Source organism: Cynocephalus volans, chromosome 1 (assembly GCF_027409185.1).
Source record: "Cynocephalus volans isolate mCynVol1 chromosome 1, mCynVol1.pri, whole genome shotgun sequence".
Classification (NCBI taxonomy): Eukaryota; Metazoa; Chordata; class Mammalia; order Dermoptera; family Cynocephalidae; genus Cynocephalus; species Cynocephalus volans.
Window position 1 is genome coordinate 120,826,674 of NC_084460.1, and position 16,792 is coordinate 120,843,465.

At 42.1% G+C, this 16,792-nt stretch overlaps 2 protein-coding genes and 1 non-coding gene across 3 annotated transcripts in view; 1 reads left to right on the top strand and 2 right to left on the bottom strand.

Annotated features, from left to right (window-relative positions):
- Positions 1-1,163: 1,163 nt before the first annotated feature.
- LOC134386593 (NEDD8-conjugating enzyme UBE2F-like) lies at positions 1,164-1,707 on the bottom strand. The gene is made up of 2 exons (XM_063108832.1): positions 1,599-1,707; positions 1,164-1,519 (listed from the first exon to the last, which is right to left on the bottom strand). Exons 1-2 carry the CDS (start codon positions 1,705-1,707, stop codon positions 1,164-1,166), a joined length of 465 nt encoding a protein of 154 aa, XP_062964902.1.
- Positions 1,708-1,767: 60 nt separating this feature from the next.
- MUC13 (mucin 13, cell surface associated) overlaps positions 1,768-16,792 on the top strand; it is a 32,726-nt gene continuing 17,701 nt past the window's right edge. The window contains exon 1 of the mRNA XM_063108872.1: positions 1,768-1,783. Within this exon, the coding sequence (XP_062964942.1) occupies positions 1,768-1,783 (16 nt within the window). The remainder of the gene's footprint in view (positions 1,784-16,792) is intronic.
- Positions 15,792-15,865, bottom strand: TRNAI-GAU (transfer RNA isoleucine (anticodon GAU)). Its single transcript has one exon. It is a non-coding gene; the product is annotated as a tRNA-Ile (tRNA).

The window sequence follows — 16,792 nt, forward strand, 5'->3', positions numbered from 1 at the left end:
TCACATCAGGACCCAAACTCAAGAGCTGATTTTTAAGAGCCAGATTTTTGTTGCATTTGGATGAAATGAATAATGTATCTTTTGTATTTTCTTTGTATTCATCTTCGATAGTTGATTGACCCAATATCTTTCTGTCTGCTATTAAATAAAACATGCATTTCAGTAAGAGATCTACAGTGAATGACTCTATGCCTTCTGAGAAGCTTCACAACATCTAGGTGGGCCAACATCCATGGAAGAAGCTAAGAGAATTTGCATCCAATCACAGTTTGTAGTGTGTTTCTTATTGCCAATCTGCGAGTTACACTGAACATATCATTAGCACCACTTGTGCAGTGAACCAATTTTGTTCAGGAAAAGGGTAAGCAAACTCTAGCCTCAATTTTGAGTTCATTAGAACTTCTCAAGAATTTTCCCAGCAGCCTATACAGTACAGCTTCAGAAAAGCAAACATGTTGAGGTAAGCAGGCAACTCTTCAAAAGCCCAAACACATTTTCTTGCAGTATTTGTGTTGAATTCTCCATCTACTGTGGGCAGTTCTGAAGATGGTCTTCTTCAGGACAATATGGTCACGGGACTGGGACAATCCAGTGGGATTGGGAGGGAATGTGAGGAGCGAGGTGTGGGGGGCGATCTTTTGCTGTTTCACATTAGAGACAAACAGTAAATGCTGGGCCCATTTTTAGGAGCCAACATTATCTGTGAGCTACATGGTGCCTATGGGTGGAGGATGAAGATGGCGCCCACGGGAAGTAGGGGAGGCGTAACCCAAGATAGCTCCAAAAGGTTTTTATGGGTCCTCCAGTATTTCCGCCCTCGTGAACCCTGCGTGATCGCTATGCTCAACATGTTAGTACAAAATGCATGCCCGCGTGATCCTTTCATTGATTGGTTAGTTCTTGGAAAGCCCCTACTTGCTTGCTTATATAAATTGCAGTGTAACGACAATAAAGTGGAACTGCCCTGACAGAACCCCTGCCGCGTCTGAGAGTCTCTTTCACGGGGCTGGGTTGGCGGGCAGCAGGCTCACTTTTCCCCGAGATCCCTCGGTCCCAACACCAGGGATAATCCTGTCGGCTCCTTCTCCTTCTGGGTCTGTGGGAGGACGCCAGGCGCGCCCCCGCAGGTAAACAGTAGTCCTGGGCCTGCAACTTCCCCCCTTTTAGAATGTGGCCCACCACAAGCTGTTGTTTTCCACTTTATTCCGGAAGTCCACCTTGTCCTGCAAATGATGCTCCTCAGCTTCAATATTCAGTGGACCATCAAAATTCAAAAGATCAGTATGTAAAGAGTTTAATCCCCAAACAACGTCTTTTAATGTTCTCATGGGAGCCCAGCCAGTGCCATCAATCAAACATGCTCTCAGTAAGCTTAGGCATAGTCCCGCCGTCTCTGTGATGTTGGGGTGCCAGAGCCTGGTCAAGCTCTTTACTTTGGGAGGCACCAAGTTGTATGCATCGGGAACTTCAGTTTCAAACTGAAATTTTCCACCCTTGCAGTAACCCCCATCTAGGGTTACAGCTAGCTGAAAGCAATGAAGCTTGTTTGGATCAGGAAAATGCACTTAACAGGTCCAAGATAAATTAGTTTCAAGGTAGCGACTTTTCTCTCACGGAAATCCTCTGAGTGGAGTCAGGTGTTGTGGCTGCTGCCTGGTACCTTTTAAGACTATCACCCCACTTCAGTTTGCTTGCTGGTGTTAGCATTACTGCTACCTTTACCCTGGGCACCCGGAGACAGGCGAGGGGGATCTGGCGCCCAACACCATGCCCGGCCTGGGCGGTGGGACCACTCAACTCACTTTTAATACTCTGAGATGGGACATTGGGAAAAACTACCCTTCTTACTGTCCATGTAGGAAAGCCACACTGGGAGCCCAGCCCTGCAAGAGCCTCAGGGTATTTCCACTGAAATTTTAAGTTTTTCCCGGGGGAGAAAAGAATCCCAGAGCTTATGCCCCATTAGTAATTAGCTTTTCATTTCACAACCATTTCTTAAGAAGGCATTATTGGAAGATGTGAGGATGTTTTTCAAAGGACTGCAAATATTTACAGGGCAGATTACGTACCCAGCAGGAACTAAGGCACGATCCTTTCTGGAGAGAAGTTCTGTAGACAGTATTGCCCCAGCCCCACCTCCCACCTCCCACCCTCCCTTCCCTGACTTACAGAGACATTAAAGGAGTTTTCTGGGGAAGGGAGGTGACTTGAATTCTGCAAATGGTATTAAGGTAAATGCAAATATTGCTTGACTGAGGCTAAGTTGCAAGGCAGAAACCAGGAGCCCTGGGAGAGGAGTCTCCATAAAGAAAGGAGGAGTCTCACTAGGGAGTCAGGCCCAGCAGGAGGGTAAAGGGAGGGGTGGTTTCTGGTCCTGACCTGCATGGCAGCGGTTGACCAGGGTGGTGCTGGGATCAGGACATTCACCTTCAAAGAAAGTCAGTCAATCAAAGGCTATTTATTGAGTGCCTACTGTATACTCACCTCTGCTGGGTGTTGTGCTTGCAAGATGCTGACTGCAGAGAGTGTTTCAAGGTGAGGTTTTCCTGTTATACATGCTCCCACCATACCCTGAATGTGTCCTTCATAGCATGTCACACAGTTATTATCACAGGAATGCTGTCTCTAGTTCATTGCCATATCCCCTGAGCCTAGAAGTGTCTGTCACTCACAGATGCTCTAAAGTATTTGATAAATGGAGGAAGGAATCTAAACTCAACACTGGCTGGGTGGGACCAAAGTATAATATCTCACCCTATATATTGTTTTGTAGTTTATTTGCAATTAGTAAAATACGGTATTGTTGAAAACTTCTTTTGCTATCAGCTATAAGCTGAGTTTTAATTACTACACAATATTCCTCTCATGAACTCACCAAATTTGTCTTGACCCAAGCCCCAACTATTAGACATTTATAGAGTTTAAATTTTTTTTCTAAGAAAAACAACAATGTTACATTTTATACATGTCTTTAAGCATATGTCTGGCTATTTCCTTAGGATAAATTCCTAGAATGAAATTGCTGGGTCAAGGGATACATCCATTTTTAAAGGTCAGTGATACATATGTATTGCCAAATTTCCCAACCCCCCAAAGGCTGTGTAAATACCCTGATTATGAGGCCTATTTCTCACACTCCATTGCTGATAGCAAGCCTGGTCATTCTCATCTTTGCCAGTTCAATAACCTCAGCATCATGGTATCTAATTGATTCCTAGTGCTAAAGCAACCTCTCAGGGAATTGCTTATGAGCACGTGCCAAAATTTTATTTCAAATTTGCCATAAAGAAAAAGGTTCCTGAGAATGCTAAATTAAAGATTTTCTCTTGGAAGAGGCAATGTATGTGTGACATGGAACAACAATAATAAAAAAAAGAATGTCTGTTTAAAGATCATTGGGATAGTTGCAAATTGAGTTCAAGCAACGAGTGTCTACTTAAATATCATTGTGTTCTCCCAAGACTGACAGCTGTCGGGAGGGCGGTACTTTTCAGGAAGGGGCTTTTATCACATTAAAGTTAATCAGAAAATTGTTCAGAGTGCAGCTCTAGCTCTGGCTTCATTCATTTTCTTTTACTAGTCCAATGTAACATTTTTCATGTTGTTGAAAATTTATACTGCTTTTTTAGTTAATTTACCCATTAGCTTCCCCCGCTCCTACACTTGCCATTCACCCTACAAAGTGTCCCAGCACCATGTTTTCCAGACTTCACTCAGATTTGTACCACCCTCAGGATTCTTGACAATCCATGTATCATCTTTACTTTTTCTTATATAATAGTTTTCTTGAAATTGACTCATTTTTTAAGAACTAAATGAATTTTCTGTTAAAGTAAACTTCACGCATACATCACCACCTCAAATTAACAAAACTAGTTTCCTTTGCCATCAATACATAGTAACTATAAATAAATGCAATAAAAATAAAGTGTTCTCAGATTCTAGGTGGATGTCTTTGATTACCAAAGAATGTGCCTGAGGCTTGATCTCTCCTCCTTATAAAGAGAAATATTCAAGTATCAGGGAACAGTTAAAGATATACTAGCAATAAATGATATTTTCTCCTTGCTTAATCAGAATAGCTGAAATAAATCTGAAAAGGCATAACTTTTGTCCTCTAAGTGAATCGATGTTATCTAATGTATGTCCACGGACACTTCAGCTCATCCAGTGCCATGAGTGCAGTGGTTCTCAAGCCTGAGCATTAGCAGAGTCACCTGGAGTTTTGTTAAAACACACAGACTCCTGATTTAGTAGGGCTGGTTTGGGGCCTGAGAATATGCATTTCTAGAAAAAATACCCAAGTCATGTTGGTGCTGCAGGTCTGGGGACACCTTTTGAGAACCACTGTCCTAGTTGCATCATCTCTCATTTTTGGAATAACTGGACCAGGGAAGGCTGACAGGTACAAACAGAAACGTCTGCAACCCCCAAGCAGATGCACACCTATTCCCACCTGCTGTTTTCCAGTTTCTTCTCAAAGAGCAACAAGCCCAGGCCCAGTGCCAGCCTCCCTGAGGGTCAGTGTTATAAACTCTAGAACCACTCGCTTCCTCTACAAGGAGAGCCTAGTTACAATTTGTGGGCCCCACAAGAGAGATTTATGACCTCAGCCCAACCTCCCATAATTCCACTTGGTGCGTGGAGGAGGAAGTCATATTACTTCCTGTGGAAAGCCCCTTTACAGAACGTCTCCAAGAGTTTAATTGCAGAAGAGAGATAACGAAATGCAATTAAGACATCCATATAGTGAGAAATGTTTTTTTTTTTTTTTTTTTTTTTTGGAGCTGACTAAACTCAGTGGGTTGGGTAGATAAGCAATTGTAAAATTTTACAAGCCAAGACTCAAAAAGCCAATGCCTCCTCCTTTGGAAGGCCAAGGTGTTTTGGAACACTTCTCCACTGATTAAAAGTCTATATATAGGGCTGGCTGGTTAACTCAGCTGGTCAGAGCGCAGCCTTATAACACGAAGGTCACGGGTTCAGATCCCTGGACTGGCCAGCTGCCAAAAAAAAAAGAAAAAAATAATTCTATATGTTGGTATTCGATACTTCCTCTGAAGCTCTTTACACTGGGTATGTGAGAAAAGGAAATAGGCATAAGAGAGCCCAGTCACAGTCCTGCCACCCAACAAATCAAATATATTCATTTGGCTGGGTTTCCTTTTAGCACTTATCTTTATAGAAGCACATTTTGTATAAAATTAGAGATATAACAAGAATCCTGCCTTTCTCACATAGTATTTACAGTGGATTGAATTGTGTCCCTCCTAAGTTTAATGTGTTGAGGGTTGGTCCTTAACTGTGACAGCGTTGAGGGTGGGAAATCCTATAATGCTGGGACCTTGAAGAGGTGATTAGATTGTGTGTGAGTGGATTAATAATGGTCATGGGCATGGTTCAGAGGGCTTTAAAAGGAGACCACATGAGAGTCTCTCTCTGCTCCACCATTCTCACCAGGTGACACCCCACATTGCTGTAAAGCCACCACTCAAGAAAGCCCTTACCAGTCTTGTTCCCTGGGCTTTGGGCTTCCCAGCCTCTGAAACTGTAAGCAATACATTTTGTTTTCTTATAAGTTATCCAGTTCCAGGTATTTTGTTATAAGCAATAGATACAAACTAATACAGAACCATAATAGAATAAGCACTTCCCCTCACTGCTGCATGTGGTCTTCAGCGTCTTACTTTGTGTGATATGGTCATGCCTCTCATCAAGGACCAGCCACCAGATTTAAACCTCTGTTGTCAAACATTTAAAGTTATTTTAAATTTTTTATACTGTATGTAATACTGAAAAAAAAGTATTTGTACATATAATTTTCTCATCATTTGAAATTATTCCTTAGGATAAGTTCCCAGAAGTAAATTTCTCAGCCAAACAGTAAGAACATTTTTATGTCTCGTAATACCTGTTCCCCAAATTATCTTTTGAAGCAATGTAGCAATTGTAAGCATATTAAATTATTTGAATCCTCACCATAGTTGAATATTATCAATGGACACATTTTTTGGGGGGTGGCTGGCCAGACGAGGCTACAACCCATAACCTTAGTGTTATAAGACAGTGCTCTAACCAACTGAGCTAACCGCCAGCCCTCAATGTGCACATGTTTAAAAGATGTAAATATTATCTCATTTTTGTTTCAGTAGTAACATGCCTTTAATACGAGTAAAAAGTTGAATATTTTCCCTACGTATTTATTTACTAATTCTATCTTCTCTTTTGTGAATAATTTGCTCACGACAACCAAGTTGGAAAATAAATTATCCAAATGCACTGAGTCTGAAGACTTAGGACTTTGCATTCCCTGCTCCCTTGCACCTAGAACAAATTGGACTACATTCATCCATCCATTCCTTTATTCCATGAGTATTTACTGAGCACCTGCTATGTGCCAGCTGTTCCAGGTGGCAGGGACAGAGAAGTGAACAGGGCAGGGAAACTTTCATGGACGATAGGCAACCGATGCCTAAATCAACAAAGAGACAACAGAATTTAATATCGTGATGTAGACTACTGAGGAAACAAACTGGAGCTGGTTAGGCAGGTGGGGAGAGCAGCTTTTAGATAAGGCACCATGGAAGACCTCCCTGATCATTCTTCCGCTTAAATGTTCCTATGGTGTCCTGTTATTGAACTTAGAATAAAACCCACACTCCCTTTCACAGCCTGTAAGACTGTGGGATCAGGCTTCAGTTTGCCTCTCTGAGATCACTTCCTTCCATCCTACTCCTAAATCCAGGTGCTCCTCAAACACACCAAACTTGTTCTAGCCCCAGGGCCTTTGCACTTGCCAGGAATGCTCTTCTCATGATGTTTGAATGGCACGCTCCTTCTCAATATCAGGTCTCATTTCAGATATCAGGTCCCACGAGAAAGTTTTGCTATCCATCCTACTCAAAGTAGCACTTTCAACCTCACGAGTCACTATCCCGTTAGTGCTCAGGAAATCATTGTTTTATTTTCTTCATAGGATTTATCACTCTCCGAAATCACTTTATTTAATTACTTGTTTTCTGGAAGCTCCAGGAGAGTAGAGACCTTCAGTGTCTTGTTCAGCTTCATCGTCAGTACCTGATGGTGTACACAAACACCTCATCATCTGGTGTCAGTGGAACAGCCACCTGAACTTAATTCATGTAAAGTAACCATCTGCTAAAATGTTAATTGCAGTAGATAAGAATGCCACGATTGGAAATGGTTCTATCAAAATGTCATCAATTAAACATTTGAGTTGGGAACATTGCTTTTCCACAAAGCATTTCTTTGGGAATGGCTTCCTAAATTAGAGAGGAGAATGCTGGTCAGCTTCATCTATTATCTAAATAGGATATCGATACATAGTATTGATGAGGATGGCTATTCTCATACCTCTATCCAGGGGCTAGAATTAGTGAGAAGCAGGTAAGGGCTTAAAATGTATTACAGCATTTGAGTCTACGGACAGAAAAATTCTGTGCATCTAGTTATTTAATCTTGATTGAGATTTTAGGTTATTAATGACCCTCTAGGGCCTTATCATGGTACTGCCATGCTGTAGAATCAAAGCAGCTAAAGAGGGGCTCTTGACATATTAAATTCCAGTCCTAAATGGCTTTGATGTAGCTCTCTTCTCTTTACATTCTGTCTAAATATTCAGATATTGCTTTAGATTAATGGGCATATCTGTTAATGACTCTTCATAGTCAATAGAGTCATTGATAAGGTCACCACTGAGGAATGTTTCTGCTGTGTCCAGCTGGGTCAACCTAGCTCTTTTTAGCTGACTGTTTGACAAAGACATCTACATATAACATTGTTTCTGTGGGAAAATGGAGTCTGTGTTCTTACAGAAAAATATCCAGAATATAGCTGGTTTGTTCTAATCAATATCACCCCTTTTTCCTGCCCACGTGAATCATGTGAGAAGTTAAGTCAGAGAATATGACAGATGGAAGCAAACTATCACTTTTATTAAGGAGCTTATTTTGGAGAGTGTGGCTTAAGGCTTTTTAATACTGAATCCTCATCTTCCCAGGTACCACAGTCCTGAATCCATGTTCTCTCCCCAAAGGAAAAATACAGGATCTGCGGTGAGTGTTCCCGGTTTATTTTTCTGAACTAACTCACTACCCCTCACGCAGGGCATAATGAATACAGATGTAAAGAGTGGCCAGGAGCGTGGCAGGAACTGAGCTCCCTCCCCAGGGAAGGAAACACCGGCGATGAGGAAGGGGCACTTCCCCTAATGAGAAGCTCTGTTTCCACTGTCTCTGAATCCTGGAATGTGGAAGTCCGGTGTGGATTGAGTTAGCAGGGGGCATAACAGTGATTGTTCATTGGTACTTTCAGGACTGCCTGACTTTCTTGTTGCTCCTATTCTTCCAGATAAGGTCAGAGAAGAGTTAGAAAGTGAGGTGGGGCTGGCCCGCTAGCTCAATAGGTTAGAGCTTAGCCTTGTAATACCAAAGTCAAGGGTTCAGGTCCCCATACTGGCCAGCCACACACACACACACACACACACACACAAAAGAAAGTGAGGTGGTTGGCAGGACTCCATCCCTTCTTGATCACCCTTCTCATGCTCAGCAGAGAAGGGGTGTAGAAAGCCATGGTAAATATTGACACTTGTGCTGTGATGGCGTAAGCAGATGGGGATAGAGCACTGTGGGCACTACCCCCTCGACATCTGGAACCCAACACATGATAGGGCAGTAAGCTCTTCCTAGTTTAGGAGACAGGATTTAAGACCCTACATTTGAGATCCTGCAGCTAATTACATGACATCAGGCCACTTTTTCAATTGTCCTAGGTTCCTGGTTAGCCTTTTATAAAGTGAATGCAGTAAGTTGAAGATGCCATGTAAATGGCAGCAAGGGAAGAAAATATTTGCAATACATATATAAAGAACCCTTATAACCCCAAAACAAGAAGACAACCAATTCATTTTTAAAATGAGCGAATTGTTTGAACAGATGCTTTAAAAAGAATAGATGTGAATGGCTACACTGTATTTTCCCCTCCTTGACCAGTCACCCATAAGCCTTCATTAAAGTTGAGTTAAATGCTCCAATTTGATGTTAACAGTGTTTGGGAGCATTACTGGGGGGCTGTGTCTAGGTAGAGTGAGATGTGGAAAGACTCAGAGATGTGATCACAACGTTGCCAGAAGTGACCATCAGAGAGGCCCAGAATGGTGGTCCACCATGAAAGGTGACAAAGGTCAAGCAACAAACAGTTGAGGAAACAAGTGAGTCCTCTTCAGGGGTTCTCAGAACTACAGCTGCAGGAAACTGGATTTCCTGCCCTCAAATGGGGGTGGGCAGAGCACAGACTATGTTACTGTTTACAGAATGGCGACCTCCAAAAAAGTGGTAGCTTTAAGCCGTTTGGGATATAAAAAGATTGATCAGACTCATGCACCACTAACCTTGTAAGGATGTCTGAAACGTCCTGAGTTATTTTGGCCTTTGAGTCAGAAAAATAATCCATAGGGCCAGGTTCACCTTTTGTATCTCAAAAACTCTGAAGAGACCTAGGGTATATGACCAAATCCTAACTAATTGCCTTTGGCTGGTTTGACGTCAGTTAATGACTGGACTTTGTACCTGAAAGAGTTTAAATAAAGGTAGTTGGGGAGGGAAACCATTTCCTCCTTAGATTACCAAGCAAGAAGAGCTAAAATGAAAGCCTTCCCTCAGCTCTCTCTTCTCGTTCTCCTTTTCACAGTCTCAGGTGAGGAACATTTTCAATTTTAATTCTTCTAATCATGTTTGCCAATTTTCACAGCTCCCAATTTTCATAGCCCAATATGTGGGCCATTTTGTAAATGAAGTTTCTCCTCCAACTCAGCTCAAAGACACAGGTATTTAAGTCTGTGATGGAGAAGATAGAGCAGTAGCAAAATAGGTCTATGGTTTAAGACTTTGGGGTTCAGCAAACCAGGGGTTTGTCTTTGGCAGTTCCTGAGACCAGCTCAGAAAGACTTAGTAGATTCCAAGGGCCCAGTGCCCTACCATAGCATTCTGGATCTCTCCCCATGATAATCAGGGAGCTGACCCCAGGAAAAAGCCTGTACTTAAATTGGAGGATGCTAGACCAAAAGGAATAATCGTAATGTTGATTACACTTGAGATGTGTACCTCCTCTTCTGAGTTAGGAAGGGTTCCTGGGGTGTGTGTGGGTGAAAAGGTCGTCTGTGTATCTGAGAGGTGAGGGTTTAGGAGTTGAAATCTAGAAGCTGTGTGCAGAAAGGCTGTGTGCAGAAAGGGATAAAGTATTTGATAAGGCAGCGACGTGAAGACAAAGTGAACCCATTTCAGTGAACTGAAATGGGAGACATCAGGATTTGATTTTTTGAGAGCAGGTTTCAAGATCCTAATAGGGGGAAAGTTGAGGAAGACTGTCCTCTCTGGAGGGGCAGGACTGCCCGGATGTCCCTTATCCAACCTAGGGGCAGATGTCATGGCCAAGCCTTCAGATCCAAGTTAAGAATTGGTAAGGTTTGTATGACTTTCAGGAGCCACTGTTGGAAAAGGCTTGATTTCTGTCAAATAGAAGAAAAGAAGGGCGGCAGAAGGGAGAACTTGGCTGGGGGTGCGGGGGGGGGTGCTGGGGAGATGGATAGAGACCGGGCATCAGGAATCACTGAGTGTCAAGGTACCCTACGGGGCTGGAGAGGACGTTTCTTGGCCCAGAGAACCCAGGGGAAGGGCAAAGAGCTTTGCAGAGTGAGGGGGACAGAGCGCATGCGTTGGAGCAGGGCAGGCAGGGATTCAAATGCTGTGCCGCCACTTGTCAGCTGGGGCATGTCTCTGACCCTCGGTTCCCCCTTATGTAATAATAGAGGGGAAATCCCTACACTGAAGCGTGACTGGGAGAATTAAATGGGACAGTGTGCAACATGGAGGGGACACTGCCTGGCATACAATAAGGGCTCAATAGATGATTACCCTGAACGCTTTTTGTCATTGTCTATACTTGTATCCATTTTTTAAACTTTGGTTTTGTTTTGCTCTTCTTTGTTTAAAAAAGTTAAACAAGTAATGCAGACCCATTGTAACATATCCAAGCAATACAGATGTGTATAAAATAAAAAGTGAGCATCTAATCTGCCCTCCCACCCACCTACCCCATGCTAGCAGCCCGCTCCCAGATATGCTACTATTGACAATTGGTGTCTTCTAAGCAGTTTTTTTTTTCTGTTTTTGAAAAAAAGTTTCTTTTTCAATGGAATGTTAAAGGTTTTGCAGGTGTGTGTAAGAAATTCTATTTCAATGAGTTCTGTCTCAGATTCTTAGCAACCATGGGCAGGAAGAGTATCTTATACACCTTTAAATGGGCTGCAATAACCCCTTCATAAATAAAAAAGTGAAAAGGTGTGCAGGTAACATTCAAGGTCCCTTTAACGGGCATAAACTTTCCAGGTTGTGTTTGCTTTCTTTGAGAGATTAGGGTTGCTTTGTCCCACAGAATCTGATGGGTACTTTTGGGAACCAGCATCTCGTAATATCAAAGAATTTGGATCTGGAAGAAAGGCGTGTTATTGTGGCCTTCTGCTGGCTTTGAATAGAGTAGCTACAGATGTTCCCCAGACAGGGGTGGTAGTCACAGAGAATTCTCCAGAGAGGAGCCAGCTCAGGGAAGAATTTTCCCGATTCAGGCCTATAGTTTGTACCCCCACAGACGTTGGACTCTCCTTTTGTTGTTCAGAAGCTCCAGGACCTGAGGAATTTAAAAAATTAAAGCCATTTTTATGATGCTGATGGCTTAATATATTTCCGTTAGCTATAGATTGAACAGAATAGATTATTTTATAATTCCTTTTGAGTATTTTTACTAGATAATGTAAGCCCAGTATCTCAGCTCTAGGATATCTTTACTGATATCCATACAACCCTCAGAGAAAACACACTTAAACACACATACACGTTTATGTTTTAATTAAAAAGAAAACATATCGTAGCTATTCACAGTGATGAATAGCTATCAGCTTGGAATGCGTCTCCTTTATTAAAACTATTTTGAGCATTCTTGAATGCAATCTCCCTAAAAAACAGAAATTTGAAACCAAAGTAAACAAACCAAGTCCAAAACTCCTTGTTATTATCCCAAAGACCTGCAAAAACCTCTTAAGAAGTCCCAGTTAGTTTTGTGCATATTCGAAGTCTGGGGTCGTCAGGGCTGTCTGCACCCACAGCCTGCCAGGCCCTTTCCCTCTGTGCAGAGCTCCCATGGCAAGCAACAGTCCCTGGCCACTCTTGCTGCTGCTCCATGACTTCTACTTCCACTGCTTTCATTCTAGTGCCTGATTTTCTCTATTTGCTCTTTCTGCGTTCTCTCCTTCAGGACTTTTTGGCTTTTTCATTAAATGGATGGCCTTTCCACACTCCCTAACCAAGTCATACTTAAGACATTGGCATTACACAGACCTGGCTTTGCCTATGGGCAAATCCCTAATCCCTCAGAGTACTGGTGGGCTCTTCTAGCACATGTGGACACTCGTGTCTGTTTCACAGGTACTGTCAGGCACGGTGTAAGTACCCGACGAATGAGAACAGGAATAGGAGTCATAGCCACCGACACTGCCAGCTGGTGGACTCCTTTCTTGCCCCTGGAAGAGCAATTGCTTATCTCTTCAGCACTTCTGAGTGACTGTGATAGCCAAGCCCTGTTCAAAGGGAAGAGCCAGGCTCTGCCCTAGAAGGGCTCACAGACCCATGGGGGTTCAGGTAGCAACAGCAGTTCTCCGTACCCTAGGCTTTAGGAATTGCTTTCTCACTAAAACTTTTTCTTTAACCTATTGTCAAAGCCAGAGTTCTTATACAATTAAGGATTCTGGAAAATAGATCACTTGATCACTAGAAGTTTACGACTCCATGTGTCCAGGCATTCCTAAGAGTTGTGAAAATGCACCTTGGATGTCCACCATAGCCCCTAGGGCAAAGATCATTTATTCATCTTACTCTTTAAAAAGTCTGTGTGTCTAGAATTGTTAATGAGCAAACACTACTAGAAACAATTTTTGAAGAAATTTAATAAACACTGAATGAGGTGTTTTTATTTCATCATTCTCGTTCTTTAAACTATCTCCCCCCCACCACTTTCCACCCTCAATCTATCCACAGGGAAAATGCCACGTCATGGAAAAACAGGGCAGTCACCTTCAAGTGTAGAAAGACAAAAGGAGAGCACATCTGGGGAGCAGGAGCGCCGCCTTGTGGCATTTTCAACTGTCCTCACAAGGACTGTGAGGAATATTAAACCCAGATTGACAGTTCTGCAACTACAGGCATAAATGATATTAATTCTTGGTACTAATCTTAAAAAAATTAATTGTTTGTCATATTTTTCAATAACAATTTTTCCAGTTTTATCTGTTTCATTTTTAATTTTATTTATTGTGGGTTTTTTGTGTGTTTAGAAGTAGTCATATATGTTCATTTTCCTAGGAAAGAATGAGTTGGGTATTTATTAGTATTAAGTAATAGTAACTGCCATTATTTATTCAATGTGCTGTCTTCTCAAATTTGGTATCTTTGTTCCTGCAGCCAACAGCCAAAGCAGTACAACTGTTGCCGATTCAACCATAGATACTGCAACTAGTTCTCCCGCATTGACTGAAACTGGTCCTCTCACATTGACTGAAACGAATACTTCCACAATGACTGCAGCTTTTAACAACACAACTACTGAAACTAGTTCCCCCGAAAATACCTACACCGCAATGACCACAGCTTCTTTCCCAACAACTACTCCATCTTCTTCCCCAATAATTAATCCAAGTAGTCTCTCCAGAGCTACTACGCCCACTCCTACAGAAAATGAATCAATCACAAATACACGTTCATTAAATACAGTCACCAGCACTTCATCTAAAGGTGATGTATCAGGCCCAACTGCTTCTCCTCTAACCACACAAGATAGCGGTGCATTGTTGACCACAAAAAATGGTTTCTCAGAGACTACTCCTTTGAGACCTGTACCAGGAGAGACTTCTACAGAAAATGAATCCATCACAAATACATCATTAAATACAGTCACCAGCACTTCATCTACAGGTGATGTATCAGGCCCAACTGCTTCTCCTCTAATCACACAAGACAGCAGTACATTGTTGACCACAAAAAATGGTTTCTCAGAGACTACTCCTTTGAGACCTGTACCAGCAGAGACTCCTACAGAAAATGAATCAATCACAAATACACGTTCACTAACTACAGTCACCAGCACTTCATCTAAAGGTGATGTATCAGGCCCAACTGCTTCTCCTCTAATCACACAAGATAGCAGTGAAATGTTGACCACAAAAAATGATTTCTCAGAGACTACTCCTTTGAGACCTGTACCAGCAGAGACTTCCAAGAGCACAAGCTCATCAGAGACCAGCAGACGAAACACTGCTACCACAGGTAAGAAAGTGCTTCCCTAAAAGACTCCTCAGTGCAGGTGCATGACATTGTGGAAGACGGTAAGAAGGTATGTTCCAGTGGGATAGGGAAATGGGTATAAACAGACCCAAGGTTTCCTCGGATGTGAACCGTGGAATTAAAATCTGAATTACAAAGGCTAGCAGTGATGGTAGGAACCCTAAAATATTACCCATTCTGTTCTCTTTTCTCTTCCACCCATTCTACCTCAATATTTTTGGTGATATTTTTTGGAATATTTTGATAAGCTTGAACTTTATGAAAGCTCTCTCTACAGCTTTCCTCTCCTTAGGGAATTTTTAGAAATAGTTTCCGCTTCTCTGGGAAGACCAGGTCCAAATAAGCCCTGACTCTCAGGTCCCAATTGGTCTAGCTCCCTGGTCTACCTAAGGAAGTAGTCAGTTCCACCCTGAAGTTGAGATGTTGGCTGATCACAGTCTAGAATTTGAGTCAAGTCATGGAATGTGAGCCTAAGGGATAAAAAGCCAAGCAATAGCAGTGCTCAAGCAACTTGGTCAGAAATGGCTCATAAGCCATAGTTTGCCAACCCCTGGCCCTGAAGAATCTTCAAACTTTAGAGTCTGAAGAGTCTAGATAAACCCTGTCATTCTCAGATGGGGAAACTGAGGCCTAACAAGGGCAGTGACTTGCCCAGGGTTAAAGGGCAAGTTGATGTCTCCCTACACTTACTTCTCATAGCTTCCCCAATGTTCTTTGACAGATCTAGAAAATGGATCTAGGCAAAGAGAGCCTAGAGCCTGTATCTAAGACCCTATCCCCCAATCTTTCATATTTGGAGGGACCACTCTGAAGGTTAGGTCAAATGGGACACAACTATACATTCTGCTCTGCTGGAATTGGGAAAGAGCATTTCTTAGCCATTTCTGTTTCCTCAGACGTTCTCTCAGAGTAAGGCAGTCTTTTTACCACTAACTGTGGGGCATGGGGCCAACTATTTCTCTCTTGACTTCAACTTATGTATCTATAATAGGTGTGACTGAACTAAATAGCCACCCAGATCCCTTCCAGCAGTAACATCTTGTGACTTAATCAATTCCTAGCTACAGAACAAGCTAACAAGTGTGTCCTTCATTGTTAGAGAGAAAGCACACCAAGAGCTATTCATCTGGTGTCGCCAGAGAGGAGCTGCGTTCTAGTCCTTCCCTAGGATTTTCCAAATCGTCCTTGCAATGTGGCTGAGGCATTTTTTTTTTTAAAGCCATTTAATTTACTTAAAATATTGGTTCACACCTTGCAGAGGCATGACCCTTACTGTTGTTCATGACGATACTGTACCATGCCTCCTTTTGTCCCGTATAGTCTATTTTTTCCCTGTTTTTAAAATTATTTAAAAATTTATTTTACTCTTTTTTTGGTAGCTGGCCAGTAAAGGGATCGAACCCTTGACCTTGGTGTTATCAGCACCATGCTCTAACCAACTGAGCTAACTGGCCCTGGCCAGACGTTTTTCCCCCTTTTTTTAAAAAAACAATTTTTAATAGTCTTTCTTTTTTTACAGCAGTTTTAGGTTCACAGCTAAATCAAGAGAAAGGTACAGAGGTTTCCCACACACTTACCCCCTGCCTCCACACCTGCATTATGAACAGCCTCCACCAGAGAGGCACATTTGTTACAACTGATGAACCTACACTGACACAGCATTATCACCTAAAGACCGTAGTTTACATTAAGGTTCACTCTTGGTGTTGTACATTTTATGAATTTGGACATTACACATTTGTATAATGTTTCACTGCCCTAAAAATCCTCTGTGCTCTGACCTTTCATCCCTCCCTCCCCTCTAACCCTTGGCGACCACTGACCTTTCTACTGTCTCCATAGTTTTGCCGTTTCCAGAATGTCATATGGTTGAAATCAAACAGCATGTAACCTCTTGAGATTGGCTTCTTTGCCTTAGTGATATGCATTTCCTCCATGTCTTTTCATGGCTTGATAGCTCATTTCTTTTTAGTGCTCAATAACATTCCATTGTCTGGATGTACCACAGTTAGTTTATTCATTCACCTACCAAAGGACATTTTGGTTGTTTCCAAGTTTTGGCAATTGTGAACAGAGCTGCTATTAACATCTGCTGCATGTTTTTATGTCAACGTAAGTTTTCAACTCCTTTTGAAGTAAATGCCAAGGAGAGTGATTGCTGGATCGTATGATAAGAGCATGTTTAGTTTTGTAAGAAACTGACAAACTGTCTTCCCAAGTGGCTGTACCATTTTGCCTGCCCACCAGCAATGAATGAAAGTTCCTGTTGCTCCACGTTCTCACCAGCACTATTTTATTTTTTAATAAAAGCAAATTAGGCCCATGATTATGGAAAAATCAGCTCAAATGGGGCAAAAGTATATGTAATAAAAATCGAATCT